Raw genomic sequence first — 19,486 nt, forward strand, 5'->3', positions numbered from 1 at the left:
TTAATATGACCCCTTTCAGTTTGTTTAAAGCTGATTCAGGTGAAGAATATCATCCTACAGTAGATCTGTATCCCTCCCACCTGGCTGCCACCTGCTGATAATGATCCCATGGCTAGCCTTGCAGTAAGGACACCTCATGTGTGTTCGATAGCCACGTTCACACATTCATCTGAAATATCTGACTTCCCATGGTGCATGAAGGCCCAACCCTCATTTTGTGACACTTGAAGTCTCTCCTAAAACATCCTGTGAAGCACTGCATCATTAAGCTGCTGTTCCTTGGTTGTCCAAAAACAAAAGTTGCCATCTAGATCCTAAAGCCAGTTCAGAAAGACGTCTTCTCTTTTGATTCTCTTTACTCACAGAGCCAGTGAGGATTTAGAGGCCAGCAGTAAAAGTGATCATTCAGACTGCCAAACTGTCACCAGCAATGTCATGATGGGAGCTGATGGGGAAGATTACAAAGAAAGTGTCGCTCAGTCATATGCATGTACGAGAGTGGCGGTGCGCGGCACAGCCCGGGTGGAACTGCACACGAGGCTTGTGACAGATGAGAGCGGAGATCAGCACAGACTGGAGGGAACTGAGGGGGCAGAAAGCAGAGGACAGAACATCCGTTCCCGCAGCCAACGGAACACGGCTGCTTCCAGGAAACACTCCACTGGCACTCTCACAGGGATCGAGACGTACAAAGGGCAGACGGACGTCGTATTAATTCCTCTGGGTTAAAAATGGGAAGTCAGTGGAGTTCGTACACACGTGAAGACGGGCAAGCAATATAGTGTTATTTACGATGCTTGTCTATAATCTATCCACACAGCACATCTGCTAATGAATCACCTCGGTACGGTGGAGCGGTGGTTTGCTCCCTCGCCTCGTGACGAGAACATTGTGGCCCCGAGTCCAACCTGTGAGTTTTGCATGTCTGCCGAGTCTTTTGAGGCGAACTGGTGACCTCAGTTGTGTCAACGCCAGTGTGGTTCTCTGTCTGTTTACTCTGGTTAGGGTGTAACCTGCCATCGTGTATTATCAGCCGTCATCGTCTCCGACAAGCATGTTTTCGGACGGTGGGAGAAAACTGGAGTACATGGAAAGAAAAACCCACACACACTCTGGGAGAACATGCAAACACCACACACCATTAAATGTAGTTTATTAGTTTAGATACTTGAAAATGGCATCTCTTTTATAGTGAAAACACCAGATATCTGGCATCCAACCTTAATTGTCTACATGCAATGATGCAAACAGGTGAAAGTTCTTTCATTTTGTTTTTAACATTTGTTAGTTCCATGTTTTTGCTGACATTTTTAAAAGCAAATTGCATCCTGGTTATACCAGTGATGAACTGCAGTGCATGACTTCTAGCCAGAGATAGGAAGAGGACTAAAGAGTTGTAAAGAAATACTTTCACTAAAGTCAATCGTGCACAAGGCCTATAAATACCATGTTCACTACAACAAATGAGGTGGAACCATGGACTCCAAAGGATGTCATTTCACTTTTGCAGAAACGCATGAACTGCTGGAGGGTGTAAAGTGCCTTTAGGCCTCAATAGTAAGAAGTTCTGTTGTGGGTGGAGTGGTGACGAACAAAAAGAAAGACATTTGGGTTGAAGTCACTCAGGACGGGGAGGCAGTGGGGTCTGGCCAGAAGAGGAACTTGGAGCAGGTGACATTTCGATGCAAGAACCTGCAGGCCAGGAGCCACAAAGGATCTTGCTGAAGCAAAAAAAACACCCAAACAGGCAACAAACCCTTTAAAGGAAGGTGAAGCCACAGATGTGGTTGTGGACATCATTGGAGGCGAGAACTCTGAAACGCTGCAGGTGATTCAAGGTGTTGTTGGGGATGATGAGCCTCCGACTGGAGAGGAAAGTGAGCCGGTTCCTCCTCCGAGTGCAGAGGAAACATTTATTCTGGATCTCAGCCAGATTACCGAAGAACAACCTGGATCCTCACTGGTAGAGCCGCCGGAGCTCAGGAAAGAGGCTTGAAGCATCCCAAATAATGATGATGCCTATGTATTACTCCTTAAAGGAGCAACTGAAAGAGCAGAAGCACAGATCCTCCTGGCAGAGGAATAAATCAAGCTGCAGAAAACCAGACCACCTGCTGAGCAACAGGACATGTTCACCTCTGGAGATCAGCAAAAAATATTCAGTCTTGATGTACTAGTTCTTTTTACATGCAAACAAAAATCTGATTGGAAATTGTTTATTACTCCTGAGCTTTTAAGCCTTAAATCAATATTTGCTTTTCAAGCATTTCTGCTCTTGCTCTGTTGAAACTGGATATTTGAGTTTCTCAGCCCAGATTTATTTTGAAACGTCACAAATCTAAATTCCAAATACCTTCACCCCAAAATGCCACATCAAATTACCGGTATACATCTTGGATACAACACGTCTCAAAAACGATTCACACTCATCAGGATGAAATTAACCATTTTTATTTCCCTTTCATGCTTTCAATACAAATTCATGGCTCAACTGTACAATGTATTTACAGGAAATACATAAACTCTTGCACGTGAACACTAGTGTGGGCAAATCGAGCGTCTGCAGCACGGCGTACCACACCGAACATCGACTATTCAAAACATACAAAAAGTAGTGGAGCGGGGGGGCTTTAAGGACTTTGGGATTACATACACTCCGTAGTGACGATGATTCCAAGCTGCGAGCGAGAGTGGAAACAATTTAAAAAGCAGCTTCGGTGAAAATTACAGGAAAACGCATCACGAGTTGAAATAAAACCGCAAGTCTTCTCTACAAACGTGGGCAAGTCAACCCAACTAGAACTCATGTGGGCCAGAAACCCTTCAAGTCACTTCAATGTGCCGACGACAGAACTTAAAACGGCTTTTACACATTCAGTTCCTATACTCGTTCTGTGTGGATATTTGCATGAAATGTTACACATAACCGATATTTACAGTCAATAAAACCTGCTTAAAGTGCAAGCTGTACACATGAAGGGTCGTTACACTAAGTAGGATAAGAGAATGTAACCGCACGGTCTGTAAACAGAAACGCTGAATATGAAGCAAATGACAAGCCATTTCCTCATCGTATTAAATATCCTCCACATTAAGACGATATGTGACTCACAGATTCACTCCTCCTCGTCCGTCCCTTTGATTAAAACACAGTTGGACATTGCTGATGACCATGAAGGCACTGTGAGGGAACTCGTAAGCCGACGAAAGCTGAATGACAGGAGCTCAAACCGCCGCGAGATGAACACCGTTTCATTCACACCACAGCTCCAGTTTCTCATTTTCAAAAAAAAAAACAAAAATCACATTGACAGGTTGCAGCTGCTGCTCATCCCTGCTCGCCGTTCCTTCACGCCTCGCCCTGCCTCCATTTCTGCGACTCCTCCTGACGTGCGTCGGGGTGAATCTGGTTCCTCATCCCTCCCAGCACGTTGGACGTGGCCTCGGTGGCCATGATCAGAGGCTTGACCACCGCCGGGGGCAGCTGGCGGAGGACGCCGCCCACGGCGCCCGTCATCCCGCGCTGCTCGTGCTCCCGGGTGGCCGTGTCGTAGATGGTCAGTGCCGTGTCCGTTATCCCCTGCGGGCGGAGACGTCACAAAGTTCTCGTCAAGCTGACGGACGCCTCATGCTCCAGTTAAAAGAAAAGTGTTCTACACAAATTAAATCTAAACAGCCAATCAAAGGGTGAGACATCAAAGTGAATTTACCTCTTTGACCACAGTGTAAGCATTGGCTACGCCTTCCCTCAGGTCAACCGGCTGATGAGCCATCCCATAGTGCGAGTAGCGTTTTATCTTCTTTGTGTTGCTTTCATCAGGCACGGGAGACACCATGTCGTAGGCCGTCTCCGCGGCAGCCTGAACAAAAAGATAAAAGCATTAACTTCTTTCCTTTACAGAGAACACTAGCAGACTTTTTTTTTTTTTAATTAAGGGGCATTTCAGTAGAGCAGAATATCATCCAAACATGTAAACTATGTTTCAAGCCTTTTCAAAATTGTAACTACTAGAAATTTGGTGCATGTTTAAAAAAAAATTGTATTCATATTTTTGAATTTTAAAAATCCATAAAATTTGTTTTGCATTTTACATTCATAACACAACTGCTGTCATCTTAAATCATATAGAATGCAAAAATAGAAAAATGTATGGAAAATACATCTAGATTATATGGAACACTACAATTTACGAGGAAAATTGGCAGTTTTTCTTTTTTGGTACTCCGATTTTTGGAGACATATTCAACGCGACAGTGGAGTTTACCTGAATGGTGCGCACCATCCTGTTGGTGAGCTCCAGAGCAGCCATCGCCGTCGAGGTTCCAAAGGAGGCAGTTCCGCGCTGAAACCCTCGGACGATACGACCGTCCTTCCTGTACTGCTCGATCGGGAGCCACACCAAGTCCCTGAGCCCGTGAACTGGAGAGAGCAGGTCAATCAGGACCAGATTGAGACGTAGAGCTTGTGGGTAAAGCGTCTGAATCTGTAAAACTTTGGACTTCCCAGTTTGTTGTACTCACCCAGTTTCACCAGCGTGTGAATGGGCGTCACACCGCTCAGAATTCCTTGAAGCTGGTTGGTCTTTATGTCGTTCAGCCACTCGTTTATTGCATAAGAAAACAGCTTGTCCACACCCAATAATCTGAAACAGGCAAGTATTCATTCCCGGCGGGATTATTAGTCAACCAGTGACAGCAATGTACTTTCAATGGCAAGAACCAAGGGTGTCAAACACAAGGCCTGAGGGCCCAAACCGGCCTACAAGAGGCTCCAATGTGGCCAAACTAGAAAACAGATCAAACAACAATGAGACCTGAACTGAAGGATCAGCAATGCTGCCATTAGACAGCTACCTTGTTGCTGCAAGAGCAATTTTGTGAAAACATCCTTAATAGAATCTGGCCGATTGTGGCTCAGCGGTAGAGCCATGGTCGTCCATGAACTGGAGGGTTTGGTGGTTCAAATCCCACTCTATCCACGTCATTGTGTCCTTGGGCGACCTCAGGTTCAGGATCAAAGATGAAAAATAGTCCAAGATTAACGTACCCTTGTCGATAGCACAGCTGCCTCAGCTTCAGCTCTGAAGAATTGAGTTGTGTCAAGCCAAAAACGATCCCTGCAAAGGTTCCCTGAAACAGCATTCACAAAGTCAATCAAGTACAAATAACCAACCTTGTAGAAAAAAAACAAAAGCATTTGCGCCGTCAGGCTGTGTACCTGCTCCATCGACACGTGCTTCCCGTGGTAATCCAGACGAATTGGAACCTCGGAGGTGAAACGGAACTCCCTGTGAGGAAGAGAAAACACCTGTTCCAAACAAGGACTGGAGACTTTAGAGGTTTCATATCGACTTTGACGCAACGGACCTAAAGAAGATTGGCTGGTCTGTGAAGGGAGAGGCCGAGGCGTCGCCCGCATCTTCCCCGCTGGGGGCGGACAAGTCGCTTGGTCGCCTCTGAGCGGGCACGGAGATTATTGGCGCCGGGTCGGGGGGGCCGGACGCAGGCTTGGAGAAGCTGCAGGAGAGCTCGGGAGCAGCCGCTTTCTTTGTAGCCACAGAGACGGCTGTGAAGAAAACAAACCGTCTCAAAAAGTCTGATCACAACACGAGACGTTTGCGTGGACCGTCAGCCGTACCTTCCGGAACAGGCGGCGAGAAAAACTCTACTTCAGAAGTGAGACTGGTGAAGAAGTCCTTCAAGAAGAAGAGCGCGTCCTTCAAAGAAAAACAGATGTTAAAGAGGCTCACAGTTTGACATTTCGTCCACGATCTGTAGCCGTTCTACCTGATCAATATTGAGACGAAGGGGCATCAAGGAGACGTGTAAACAGCACTCCGGGGGGGCCTGGCTGGACTCGGGACACATGTGCAGAGCTTTCACCTTCAACTGAGGACAGAAACACCGGTGAGGTTGCGGCAGACGAGACGACAGGCGATCGGCGCAGGTCGACCTTCCTCACCATGTTGGAGTGGGCCTTCCGGGGCATTTCCTTGCTGGAGTACAAGTAGAGGAACTTGTTCATCTGGGAGGTGGCCAGGCGGTCCCGGATCTCCAGGTCCTGCACCACGAACACCTGTCGGGACACGGGCTGGTCCACAGCTGGACGAGACGTGTTCGGGGGGTACACCTCGTGCTGGAAGCGCACCTGAGGAAACAGAAAGGTTGAAATCTTTTTTTAATTTACACCGAATTTTCATTGAATACAAAGAAGGCGCTGCACAGCAACATAAAAACAAATAACAGAATCAGCAGGGAAACTACATTCACGCCGTTATAAATTAATACACAAACAAAGTTGCATCCAGGGAGAGAAGTACAAGATGTCCGGTGTTTGAAATTGTGAGGATGAGAAGGAAGTGCACTAGTAGTTTTGACACTGACCTTATACACATTATTGGTGGTTGCGGTTTTGTAAATATCTTTTAGAAAAAACTGCTGCATTTGTAAATATTGTTTCCAAATAATGTTGACAGTTTATCATCATTAATTATTGTACAGAAATCGCTTAATTAAATGCTTAAGGTATGAAAGCGAGCTTCACCTTGCTGAGTTGGATCTCCATGAGGACATCGGGGTTTCGTCCCTTTCCGCCAAGCGCTCGCCCTGAAGCCTTGCTTTGCCTGATCGGGGTTTGAGATGGGGAGCTGTGAGGCGTCGCCCTGCGACACACACAAAGGTCAATGCTTTGAACAAATATTAAAAATAAGGGACTCGACAGATGAGGTGCTCCTTGCTCACCCCCGACTTCGAGCAGGAGAGGCCGTGGACGTTGCACAACCAAAGTCTTTTCCGCCGTAAAGATGCCAGATGGCGGAGATCTCCTTGATGAGGTATCGCACTTCTGGGACGTGGAAGTTCACGGCTCCGCGGCTGGAGTCGCTCCCTTCCAGAGGCTGGCTGAAGTGATCGTCTTTGATTACCAAGGGCTGAGAGGAGAGTATTTTCACCACTGGCTCCTGATCTCGATCCTGAACCGAGAGAGGTGGGATTCAGATTTATTTATTTTTTTTTATAAAAAAGGTGAATTTATTTATTTGCAAGGTTAGTGCTGATTGTGATGACATGCACTACACAAGCTTAACTGCTGTTACTGCAGGGAAAATACCTACAACACCGCTATTTTATTTCTACAGAATGCCTTTGGGTGAAGGAAGGATTTATAAACTACAAAAAGATTTTATAAATTAAAAACCTTGAAACAAGATAAAAAAAACTGCAGTATTTGACTTTGAAAAGGAGTTCCCAACCTCTCCTCTGGACCCGGGGGTCTCCAGGATGCAGAAGTCGTCCGTCTCCTGGGCGAGGCTCGGGGCGGGTGTGATGAGAGGCGAGGCGAGCAGGGGGTAGGTGGGGCTCGACTCCTGGGTCAAATTCCCACTCTCGTCTGGGAATAGGAACAGGTCAGAGCGCGGCGGGTCGAGGTCATGAATCTGCTCCTCGTGTGAACCTGCCGACGTGTGACGATTTACACGTCAAATTAAAAGTATCGAGCCGCGTGCTGCATTTTTGTCTCGTTCAACGCCTGTACCGTTCGGCTGCGATCCCGCTGCGTTCTGCCCGTCCGTCTCCTCCATGGCTTCGCTCATCAGATCCTGCAGCATCTGCTGCTCCATCTCAGCCAGCAGCACCAGAGACTGCGGTCGGCTCGGCGTCTCCACCTGAACAAGAAAACCCTCCAAACTAAGACGATCCGACCAGCGGAGCTTAAAAACCGTCGTGCAAGCGGAGCCCCTACCGACCTTGCTTTTCTGTGTGCCGCCGCCGTGTTTGGCTTCCGGTTCTGCCGGAGGCACCAAGTCCCCGTAGCTGGCCACGTACTGGATGAGGTTCATGAGGGCAGCGCACGAGTCCGAACACGTCCTGATGTGAATCACGTCACTGGAGCAGCGCAGCTCGAACCTCGGCTCAGACTGGCAAAAAACAAAAAGTCCAAGCGTGAGCTGAACGCTCGAGGGAGGAAGCGAGGAGATTTAAAACAGAACAGAACACTCATACCAGTTTCCCATCAACGGCAGGTTTGACAGCTGTGATCCTGAGCTCCAGTGTTCCCATGTCCACCACTTGGACGTAGTCTGAAAAATAAAACCCAAATGAAACTGCTGTCAGACATTCACAACCAAGGCCGATTTAGAATCAACAATACTCTCAAGTGTGTTTCGGGACTGTAGGAGAAACTCAAGCTTGTAGAAAAAGACTGAACCACTACACAGTTGCATCAAATACAATCTCGCCACTGAAGTCGACTCACCTCGCACTAGATTGACGGAGACGGTGTTGTTCTTGTCTGACAGGAACAGAGCAGCTTCATCCAAAATAATCCTATAAAAGGAAAAAGTAATGAACGAGCCAATTCGATGACTTGTTTACAGTTGCATTTCAGAAGGTTTCATACCTGAGTGTTGATGACGAATGGTCCAGAGAGACGCTGCTGGAGATGCTAAAAGTTTCTACGACCACCAGCGATCTGAGCGGCAGGTACAGCGGTCTGTCGACACAAACCGTCGCACTTCAAGAGTTGTTCCAATTCACAGCCGAGAGACATTTAGCTATTGATCTGACGTTTTACCGATAGTCCAGAGAGCAGCTCCACATGTGTAGATGCAGGGTGGTGACGGATGTCGGGGGGGCGTAACCCAACACGGGTTCATCGGAAACATTGAGAAAGTCGACAAGCTGTTGAGCGCAAATTTTATGTCAAATACAATACGTGATGTGGATAGAATAGGTTTGTTAAAAGTTAGTAGGACTCACCTGGTCGTACCAGCCGAGGCTGGGAGGAACAACTCTGTGCTGCAGTGTGGCTCCTCTCACCCCGACAGCAACCAGAAACTCCTGCAGTGGAAATAAACCGATTCAGCTCCAGGAGTCAAACCATTAAAACAAAACCAAAAAAAAAAAAGGGAAATTGCATCTGCTATCCATTCCAGTTTTATAGTCACCCAGCACAGATACAGTCGAGTAAATGTTTTGACCTTGACGTTGCGCTCTGCGTTCTGCGAGGAGACTTTGACGGCCACAGACACCATGCTGCGCGCCTCCAGACCGATGCTCTCCGACGGGGTAGAAGACCTCTCCGGCGGGGTCTCCGATTGGTAGATGGTCGGCTCCAGCCAGTGAGGGTGTGTCCGGCACGGCAACTTGATGTCTGAGGCGATAGCGGCGCCATCTAGCAGACCTGTGTGGAACAACACGTTCAGGACGGCGGTCATTTTTCTTTTCTTTTTTTAAACGGTGTAGCACTAATTCCATGTCCGGACAAGTTTACCTTGGTGATACATGCAGACGCCGCTCGTGTGAAAACAAATGTAGTGCTGGTCTTTGTAGCCTTCGTACTGCGTGACGCTAAACAAAACGGCGTTTTTCACCTCCATCCAGAACTCGCCGTGCTTGTTTTTGATAATGGTTTTATCCTCCTGAAACAAAAAAGGAAAACTCAGCCTTATTAGCGCGAGAAAAATAAGTTATGAAAGCGCGAGGAAAATAAAAAGTGAAGTAACCTTGGCATTTGTCTGCAAGGCCACCAGGCCGTGGTTGACGCTGAGTATGACGGAGAAAAGGCTCTGGGAGGTCTTGCTGTGAGCTTTAGGCTTTTTCTTCTTCCGAGATCGGAGGCCGATTTCAGAGGCCGGAGAGTAATAGTGCATGTTCTCCTCCTCCGAGCCGCTCGTCTCCTCTGCAACAACAGAGTTCAGGATATTTTCGGTGAACGGGAAAGGGCAGTCGATTTTAAAAAACCTCTGCGTGGCGTCTCACCTTCAGGCCCGGTGGAGCGGAACTGGCTGAAGCAGTCTTTGGAATACGTGTTGATCAACTGACTGGCAACGGAGAGTCCGACTCCATACGGCATGCTCTCGACCGTCTCCACCGGGGAGGGGGCGGTGGGCTCCCACAGCAGCAGGTCATTGTTTATTCTAAAGGATGGGGAAGATGCACTTTTTTTTTTTTTTTTTTTTAGGAAGAAAAAGTATCTTGACGAACCAAAGCCGCCTGAATACAACATTGGCTGCATGTCAACACTGTTGGACATAAAGATTAACAAACATTTTGTGGTGTCAAGACTTGTGCTGCTTTCAGTTTCCTCAGGGTTGTTTTAGGAGTGCCAGAGTGGAAATATTAAAGATAAATCCAATGTAGGTCAAGATCTCTGCTGTAAAAATAGAGTTTAGTTTTCAACCCAGCCGTTTGCATAAAGAGTATTTTCACAGCAAGTCACATTTTATACTTAAGATTAATTCATTCACAGAATGTAGTCAGTTTGACCCAGAATAGACGATATACTCAGAACAGTCAGTCTGATATTAACAAATGAATAATCCTGAATAAAACTTCTGGAGAAAGACATTTTTTTTGGGGGGGGGGGGGGGGACTTTTCATCTTTTGATAAAACATCTGTCACACAATTGTGCTTCATTTTAAAACGAGATGAAAATAGTTCAGTCAGGCTTTTAATGTGATCAACTGTTTCCTTAATCCGACACAGATTATAAAATCTATCTCATACAGTTTGAACTGACCCACAATATCCATGTACAACAATTCATATCAGCCACTTAAAGTCGAGCTCCTCGAGATGCAACATCTAATTTTTAACTAAAAGTATTAAACATTTGTCTTTTGGGTCACTTTAGGTAAAACCGTGAAATATTTCTATCTTGGGGGATTTTTACTGCCGTCAAATGATTAATTCTGACCCCAAACAGTACGTTATGGGGAAATACCAAGTTGCTCCGCTGGTTTTGAACTGCCAGCGACGTACCTGTTGTGCAGTTTCTCATAAAAGGCCTTGTTGGGCAGCACGATTTGGACGTTGGGGAAACAAAGCTCCAGGACAAAACGGGAGTTGTTCATGGTCTTTTCCTGGAACTCCGTCATCTCGGCAACGTCGCCCGGGATGACCATCTGGAACAAAACAAATGTGTTGGTGAACGCGGCTTTGCCACGCAGCGACAGGTTTGGTACGCAAAGCAGAGATTTGCATGATTATACACGTTTTAAAGATAGAGAATAGCCTTGTGAAGAATGCTAATTTATCTGCTTATACAAAGTTCAGTGGTCTAAAAATGAAAGCATCAAAACGACAATCGAAACTTTGAATTTTTCCAAAGAGCAGAAATGTTAGAGTGTGAGAGAAAACAGGACAAGGATATCGGATGGACAATTCAAAATATACTTTGACTCAAGTCCCCCCCCCCAAAAAAAAAACAGTGTTGGCATAAAAACTGTGGTAAGCAGTGACAAATGTGGTCTGAGTCAAAACGGAGCTTTGAAAGTGTTAAAAAGTATATATACTTATCTTTACTAAAATAGCAAAATTACTTTTATGTTTGAAACATACTTTGCCCAAGAGGAATTCAGTTGCCTAATCAAATACTTCTAAAAGAAGTTTAATAAAAAGGCGAATTAATAGTGAACATTTTCATTTTGTGCCATTTTTATTAGTTATTGTACCTTTAGACTGCTTTAGCTCAGTTGGTATTTATTGGGATACATGTGGCCACTGAACTAGTAGTTTTACACCCTTGAAAGAAAAAAAACAAAACACTGAGTGACGAACCTCTTCATTCTCATACATCACCCTCCGTGAAGAAAAAGGAGACGGCTCTGGCTTCCCAAAGTCACACACATCCTTCAAGGAATGCGCGGCCCCTTCCTCCTCCTCCTCCTCTTCGAGGGAATGGTCCTCGGCGCCCTCGTCGTCCTCGGTGGTCGCGCGCTCCAGGATTGAGTGGACTGCCGTGGGATTCATCTTCAGCACGACCCTGCTCGGAGAACGGGAACTCACTGAGAGATGCCGTCACGTGAACGGACGCGTTTTTTGAGTTGATTCTCGACAATCAAATTACCTCGGCCAATCAAACTTGACACTTTCGGACGTGGTCATGTCTCCGTCCAGGCTGTGAGACACTCTGAGGAACCGAGCGGCCGGATGATCCGGCTCCTCCTGGAACTTTCCTGTGCAAATGAGGAAGAGGAAAACACATCAACTTTCATATCCTGCCGACACTGAAAGGATTTCGCTCCGACTAGTTATAATAACTACAACACCAGGCATCCATCTTCATTCCATAGAGTTCAATACTGTAGATGTTTGTATGCATGGGCACTTTCACATATATGTGCAGGACTTCACATAGAAGCACGGCTAATCACCTTCAGTTGTGCCAAATTGTCTGGATTGATTGTGGACACTTTTACAGCCAATCAAAATAAAGCAAACTAAAAAGATATATACACACACACGCAAGCCATAAGTGGGTGAAAGTCTGAAACAAACATACCAGAAAGTTCCTTGAACGTGAGCTCCATCTTGGTCTGGTTTGGCGAGCTTCCGCCCACGAACTCAGTTTTCACTTCCAGATCTTCCAGCTCCAAGTAGAGGACTTCCTTCTGCAGGGATTTCTTGAACCACGGCCCCCTCTCCTGGTCTGAACGCAGGTCGGGGATTGGGAAGCGCACCGCGATGCCCAGCACCGGCGCGCTGACTGTGAGGGAGACGTGACAGTTTCTTGGCGTGTGGGTGTCGTCGAGGAAAACCTCGGTGAACGCCTTGTGCTGGAGAAATCAAGTATAGAGACAGAACGTACACCTAGAGTTTACAGAGAAGAATACTTTTTTTTCCCCCTCTATGTAACAAAGTGAAACCAGGGGTTTGGATATTTGGGTCATTCAGAAAGGCCTGATTAAACTTAGATCACATTAACAGGCAGAGAATCAAGAACATCAAATGTGATCTTCAGCAAACAAACAGCATCTGAAGCTTTTCTCACCCAGTGTTTGGTTTCTTTAGAGGACTTCAGCATGCGACACATCTAAGATTTAATCAAATTTCCAACTGCTACCACAGTTCTGATTTTAGCCGTCACATTTCAAGTGTCCTCACTAACCGCAGCAGGAATCATTGAATCAGACAAGTATCAACAAACGGTCACAACTTTCTGGGTTTTACATTTTGAAAAGTACAACATGTGTCACAACAACTGCAAAGGAGGTGGAACTCTCACCAAGCTGACATGTTTGTTGTAAGATGTATACATGTGGGAGGCCATCATTTCTGTGGTGGCGAGTTTCTGAGGCTGCAGGAGGGAATTCAGTCGGTCTACGATGCTGATGTCCAGCTCGGAGCGCACCGGGCCCAGAACCACCTGGATCTCAGCCTTCCGTGGAATCGTACTGAGACGAACCTGGCCCCCCTGCGTGACGAGGGGGGGGAAAGGTTCAGAATTCAGAAGGCAGAAAGAGTTGGCGCGTTAAGGGTCAGCGGTGCGGCTCGATGCGGTTACCTGAGGGCCCCTGCGCACAGCCTGTTTGTAAAGCAGGTGAAGGCAGGTGGCGAGCGGAGCGTCGGCATTGGCCGCGGTGTCAAATGTCAGGAGCTGAAGTGTGACAGAGCAACCACAGTGAAACACTCCCAATGTCAAAGCCAGCTGCGTCTCCCAGCACGGCCGCGTGTCGCGTTCAACCGAGCAAAGCTTAGCGCTGTGAAAAATTAGCTCGTCTCGGGGCTTCAAGGTCTCACCTCCGTGTACTGAATTCCTCTTTGGGAACCACCGACGAGAGCCTCGGAGGGGAAGAGGCACTCCACAAACTCCATCTGGGTCAAGGAGATGTCCGTGCTGAAGGTGCGCAGGCTGGATCCCTGACAGTGCTCATAGTTCATCTTCAAACCCTGGGCAACAAACCTGCAAATACACACACACACACTTAGCATCACACGAGGCAGAAGAAGAAGTGCGACCGTGCCTGAGAGGAGCCGGCAGAAGCAGACCTGAGGTGGTCATAGGGACAGGCCTGATTGAACACTCCCCGGGACTGGAGGAAGGCGGCGGGGGGAAGCTGCCCCGGGCCCACCATGCTGAAGAAGTGGCCGGCCATGGGGCCCAGGGGACTGGGAGCGGCGTGCAGCGGAGGCAGCGGGTCGATGTGCAGCACAGAGACGGCCAGGCTGCTCAGTGTCAACTTCAACACCAGCTCCGGCCGGGACTCGTCACCGTGGGTTTTAGACGGATGGGCTGGAACACAAACTTGTTTAGGACAAGCGCCGTCACCATGAGCATCAACGACAGGAAGGAGGCTAGAAAGAGGCGTCATATTATGTAATAAAAACCCTATATTCCATCACTGGGGTGCTTACAGGTTTGCCTCAGCAGTTTGTGAGGGAGCTGAGAGTCTCGAGATGGAAGAGTTTCACCCGTCTGCTTCTCTCTTTGACGCGGTACGTCCATGTAGTCGTCCCACAGAGCCTGGAAACACGTGGAGCCATTTTACAGCAACGCACGTCATTTGGAATAACGTGTCAACACTATAAAATATACCCAAAATAGCAGCACTTCCTGATTTTGTCTGTACATGGATGAATAGAAGAGAAGGCGTTCATGGACAGTTAAAAGTGGGACGCAACGGGCGAAACGCCAAATTAGCAAACAAATGAATACTCGGTTTGCATATTCCCGTTCAAATCTCTGCACACCAAGGGAAGACCGTCTCAATCTGAATGTCTTAATTTTCACAATGGTGTTGCAGAAACGATTCACGTTCAGGACATGTTGGGTTTTTACAGTTTCGCTCAACTGCCAAAACACAATCAACAAAGAAAGAACAATAATAGCTGATGAAGTCAGCGCTACTGTGATTGAAACCGTATTTGTGCTTTATTTTGACGTAGGCTTACTGTATACAAAATGCACAAACAACCCATTTGTTTCGGTTTTTTTTATATATAATGTACAACTGCTAAATGCTCAGGTCTTTTGTTTTGCTACATGCATTTAGCCTACAGTGAACAATAAAATATTTATTTCCAAAGCCTCGTATCCTGAGCACTGCGTTTTCTATGTAGTGTTTAGTGACTGCTCAGTAGTGTTTTGAATTTTGAACGACTCTGGGCACAATTTCACAACATACTTCAGTTTCAAGTTCAGATTGAACGGTTTTGAGGTGAAAGTTTGGTTTTGCAGGAGGAGTCTGAGGTCTTCTGAATGTAGCTTGAGAAGTGGGTTTTGTGTTTACGGTTTAGAGAAAAGGAGAGCAAGTTTTGAGAAGCGAGTCTTAATTGGGAAACTAATGGTGCCGATATAGAACTAGGTTGTGCAGGACGTCCTCTTTGTTTCACTCAGTCTATATTCGACAGTGTGTCATTAGTCAGAACGCTCTCAATCACATTGCAGTAAAGGGCCATGAATAGTATTTTTTTTTCACCCCCCCCCCCCCTCCCCAGACGTTTTATTTTCAGAGGAAGTAGAGACGCTGTGGTGCGAAGCAGCTGGACCCTGGTGATGTGCAATCGACCATGAACCCGTACTGCTTTTCGTACCTCCACATTATATAGATTCCAGTGTTTCCCTGATTAACCAGCCCACTGAGAGCTCTTACTCTCCTGCACGTCAAGTTCGTAAAAACTCACCGTTGCATTTCCTGACGGCGATTCTCCGGGCGAGGCAGAGTAGTTACTATTGAGAGATAAGTCCAGGTCAACGGTGGGAGGCTCGCCGAGCGGAGGAAGAGACGACAAGCTGTGAGACATGTCCATGTCCGCCATGGAGAAGAACACATCGTCTACAGAGGAGAGAAAAGGGGATGGATTGGGCTTTCGAGGTTGAATTAATGATCGTTCTCAGACACGTGGTGGGAGCTGTGTGGCGTTCTCACCTCGACTTGATACCGTTCTGGTGTTCTGGCTCTCGAACAGGTCCAAGTCGTGTCCCGCCACAGCCATGTCCTTCTTCAGGCAGCGGTTCAACTCCATGTGGAGACGATACTCGTCCTCTTGCTGAATGGGGCGACTTTTCCTGTCTTTGGTCCATTCCTGTGACCCTTCATGTGAGAAATAAAACACTCAATAATTGAAGCGCTCATTCAGAGGGAAACGTTATCAGTGTTCAAGTAGTAAAAATGTAAACTCTCAAATACTGATGTAAACTAGGTGCAGGTAGGTCTACACACACACTTGTTAAATATCCAATACATTGCAAATTAGTTTTGAAATATTGTATATAAACTAGTTTTCCAAAACAAGGTCTTCTGGCTCGTCAAGTGCCTTGTTGGCACCTTTTTAGACATTTTCTATAATTGAAATGTAAAAAGAACAACTTTTTTTTTTTTTAAATAAAATAATTAGTTTTTGCTTAAGTTGGAAGTTTGAGTCAGAGACCCACAGATTTATTAATAATCCTTCATTTGTCCCACAATGGGAACATTTTCATTGTTGCAGCAGCAAGCGGACAATTAAAAAAAAACTAAAAACTGAACAGAAGTATAGATGAAACAGAGACAATAATATAGAAAAGATTATCACTGTGACCATATTTTATGATAATACTGGTATTGATTGGATCTTGAGGCTCCATTAGCCCCTTCATGGCGTAACGATTGGCCTTTATATGTCAAGGAAGCAGTGCTCACCTCCACCAGAAAAAGCTCCGAACAAATCCAGAAGCAGGTGAACTTGTCGAGGAGACAGAAAAACGATCAGCGTGTCGATATGTCCGACAACGTCCAGCTGAAACACGAAGATAAAAACGGCGTCACTCTGGACGCTCGAAACATAAAACTGAAGAAACATGAGGGAGTTCCCTCTTCTGCGTCACTTACCTTTGCTCCAGGCATGGCCAGGTTGTTTTTCAGCGTGAGAGACAACTCTATTTTACCGCTGAGGCTGCCGACTTGCACGGGTTCAAATGGGGTCGTGGAGGACAAAGGCTCCGTGAACTGAGGATGAGGCTCACAAATTATTTTAGGATTCCAGCTGGGGGATAGCTTTGGCTCAGTTTCCTGGATTAAAAAAAACAAAAAAAAAAAAAACAAGCAAACTTTAAAAAGCACCCTTAAGGTGAAATTCTATTAAAAAGCAGAGAGCCATCACACACTGACCGTTGGTGTGGGTGAAGATTTACAACCAGCACGAGACGCGTCTGAGAACTCGTCCCAGAACACTGAGATTCCTTCCATCTGCACATTTTTATGAGCGAATGTGGTCGGCTGATGTACATTTACACTTGAGCTGTCTTCATTGGTTTCGTCGCAGTAAACAATCCTGGCAGTCACAACAAAACCATCAGTTCAACAGGATCCGGAGAACTAGTTCACTTAACACATACATACACAGTATCCCTCAAATCTGAAGGACTGATGGAGCACACAAACAAGATTCGAATCCAAAAATATTCTTACTTGCTGATTCGAATCTCAAGAGCAATTCCAGTTTTAGAGTTTTCAGGGATGTGTTCTACTCGGAGAACTGTGTCCAAAAATGTGACTTTGACTCGTCTCAGAACTGCGGAAAAAAGAGATTAGAAAAAGTGACTTTAAAGAAGAAGATTAGGCAAGTACTTGAAAGTCAATGGAGAGATAAAATACCCGTCTCAATCGTTTCTGCAAACTTCTCCAATCCCTCAAAAGGCTGGAAGCTCTCGCCCATATCGTCGGTGAGTTTCTGGCTCAAGCATTCCTTGGCGAGCTGCATGCTGCTCGTCATAAAACTAGACCAGTACATGGGCTCGGAACCGGATGCTGGAAAAATAACCAGTGGCAACACATTCACTTTTTTTTTTTTATCTTTCAAAACTAGATTTAAGAAGCCACCCTGTTCCAATACATCTGTATAAAACGAATAGAGCATCACAGTACTTGTTCATTTCAATCCAAGCTCTCAAAGCAGGGAACTGAAAAGTGTTAAGAGTCGTGGCTCTACAGGACCTCAGCTGAAGTTTACAGGTCTGTAAAACAAGATGGTGCTATACTTTGGAAAATCCTTACCCACTCTTGGTCTTGGTTTGAGTACCATTTCCAACCCCTTGACCTCAAGGGCACAGTTTTCCTGCAGTAGCGCCGCCCATGGAACGTTGAGAGAAATCGTCTGGATGAACCCTGCGATGACCTCGAAAGGGGCATCTGCCGTCTCGAGGAGCTCATTGAGTGACTGAAAAAAAGGAGACAATGCAGGACGTTCAGTTGGTTCAGGGGAGTCCAAGTCGGGTCCTCGAGGACCACGGGTGGCACCGGCCTGCATGTTTTCCACGACTCTCTGCTTCAGCACACCTGAATGAAGTGACTACGACACATCAAGCTTTTAAAAAAAACGACCACTAACGAGCTCATCATTGCTATCAGATGTGCTGCAACTGGGGGAGACCTATAAAGAGCAGCATGCCAACCCTTGAGGACCAAGCTTCGGCAATGCTGAGTTAGTTCATGTACGACGAATGTGATTATGAAGTTCAGTATTTCTTTGACAACGTACCCATTTATCCAGTGGCACCTGTGCAAGGGACCCTGTGCCTTGATAAAGGTCCAGACTGAGTTGATCTAAGCTCAGTTTCTCCTGCAGGAAGTTGCCCAGGTACCGATGCAGGAGATATCTGCATGCTCGTTTCTTAATAGACTCCGAGAATGGCCAAGGCATCTTGGCTCAGTAGCTATGACCGTACACAGGCAATGAAAGGAGTCCTGAGGCTCTGCCACTGAGGTGCTAAAGCTCCTGAAACGGCAGTGAGGTAATCCGTGGTGTTACAGATCTGTCATCCCGTCGACTTGGAGACATGAAGAAACCGTGTGAACAAACATCCCTTGGATCCCAGGTTTAGGGACACATTGAAGGATGTGTTGACACTCAGTGATATGTGTGGGAAATGGTCCGACTCCAGTTTGCTGCGCCTGCAACACATAAATGAAAAAGTTCCCACAATTGAGCTGCCACGGGATTGGTTCAAAACACAGTTTGAAAGAGCTCTAATTCAGTCTGGTTGAATATTAGGCAATTTGTATGTGATGCAAAGGCTCAGCGCACATTTGGATCTCCTTAAAAGCCTGTGTAAATCTAACAAAATCCCTGTTTACAAGCCACAAACTTGCGCGTTAGTATCCATTGGTTGCCGTGTTTGCTAAAACGGAGCTGTCACAGAGCGAGAGGAGCTGCTCTTTGATTGCTGGTCAGACAATGGCATGTCATGGAGCTAACTAGCCGGCTAGCATGTGTGTGGTTCGCTTCCATAGCGTAGCCGGTGTTTCGTATTAACTGGTTTCCCTGTTAACTGATGTCCGACTTCTTTTCGCGTTTCGTGTTGCTGCTACCAAAAGCACGATAGAGGTAAGACTCATAAAAGACACGGCACTTCGAAACTTCATTGTGAGTGCGGTTAAAGATATTTGTCAGGGGTTTAACACCTGCTGTTACTAGCAGCGATAACATGCGTCAGTGGAAGTCACCAGTTAGCAGGGAAACAAGGTATTCCGAAACACCGGCTAACGATGTAGCAACGCTAGTTAGCACAAGGGCTAACACTAATATATTCCAACATTTCTCTTGTTACTTCACATTCACACGTCAAAAGGTACAGTGACGGAAACGCTACGGACATCTACACCGCGTCGGCATGCGGATGCGGGTGTGTGTTAGTGAGCATTAGTGCAGATAATGGAGCAGCTCTTAAGTTACCTTGTTGAGTTGTTTACAAACACTTTCATGACTCCGCACCGGCTAAGCTAAAGG

The 19,486-nt window shown here is 46.4% G+C and overlaps 1 protein-coding gene across 4 annotated transcripts; it reads right to left on the reverse strand.

Moving 5' to 3' along the window:
- Nucleotides 1-2,435: 2,435 nt before the first annotated feature.
- On the reverse strand, nt 2,436-19,475 carry atg2b (autophagy related 2B). 4 transcript variants are annotated; one of them, XM_080512856.1, is made up of 43 exons: nt 19,433-19,475; nt 18,239-18,651; nt 17,755-17,917; nt 17,356-17,508; nt 17,170-17,272; nt 16,870-17,032; nt 16,591-16,770; nt 16,402-16,498; nt 15,649-15,813; nt 15,404-15,555; nt 14,135-14,243; nt 13,769-14,012; nt 13,520-13,682; nt 13,284-13,376; nt 13,005-13,193; nt 12,282-12,555; nt 11,847-11,955; nt 11,558-11,762; nt 10,760-10,902; nt 9,757-9,914; nt 9,501-9,676; nt 9,269-9,416; nt 8,976-9,178; nt 8,755-8,835; nt 8,570-8,676; nt 8,396-8,488; nt 8,252-8,322; nt 7,999-8,075; nt 7,743-7,913; nt 7,532-7,661; nt 7,251-7,387; nt 6,742-6,971; nt 6,545-6,662; nt 5,963-6,148; nt 5,788-5,889; nt 5,639-5,717; nt 5,368-5,566; nt 5,219-5,288; nt 5,048-5,130; nt 4,522-4,643; nt 4,266-4,420; nt 3,711-3,860; nt 2,436-3,580 (listed from the first exon to the last, which is right to left on the reverse strand). In XM_080512856.1, the coding sequence occupies exons 2-43, from the start codon at nt 18,398-18,400 to the stop codon at nt 3,350-3,352; spliced, it is 6,144 nt and encodes a 2,047-aa protein (XP_080368982.1). In that variant the 5' UTR covers nt 18,401-18,651; nt 19,433-19,475; the 3' UTR covers nt 2,436-3,349. The 4 variants fall into 4 exon arrangements, with proteins under 4 accessions (XP_080368982.1, XP_080368981.1, XP_080368980.1 ...); XM_080512855.1 differs by having other exon boundaries at nt 6,545-6,647; nt 7,251-7,450; XM_080512854.1 differs by having other exon boundaries at nt 7,251-7,450.
- Nucleotides 19,476-19,486: the final 11 nt, after the last annotated feature.

The sequence above is a fragment of the Blennius ocellaris genome, assembly GCF_963422515.1.
Source record: "Blennius ocellaris genome assembly, chromosome: 17".
NCBI classification, from domain to species: Eukaryota; Metazoa; Chordata; class Actinopteri; order Blenniiformes; family Blenniidae; genus Blennius; species Blennius ocellaris.

Bases quoted from the DNA above. Each gene is read 5' to 3' on its own strand.
- atg2b (XM_080512853.1), bottom strand. From the start codon at position 18,400: ATGCCTTGGCCATTCTCGGAGTCTATTAAGAAACGAGCATGCAGATAT. The intron at 16,499-16,590 runs GTAAGTGACGCA...TTCGTGTTTCAG, and splicing joins TGGCCATGCCTGGAGCAAAG to CTGGACGTTGTCGGACATAT. The intron at 7,451-7,531 runs GTACAGGCGTTG...ACACGTCGGCAG, and splicing joins AGCGGGATCGCAGCCGAACG to GTTCACACGAGGAGCAGATT.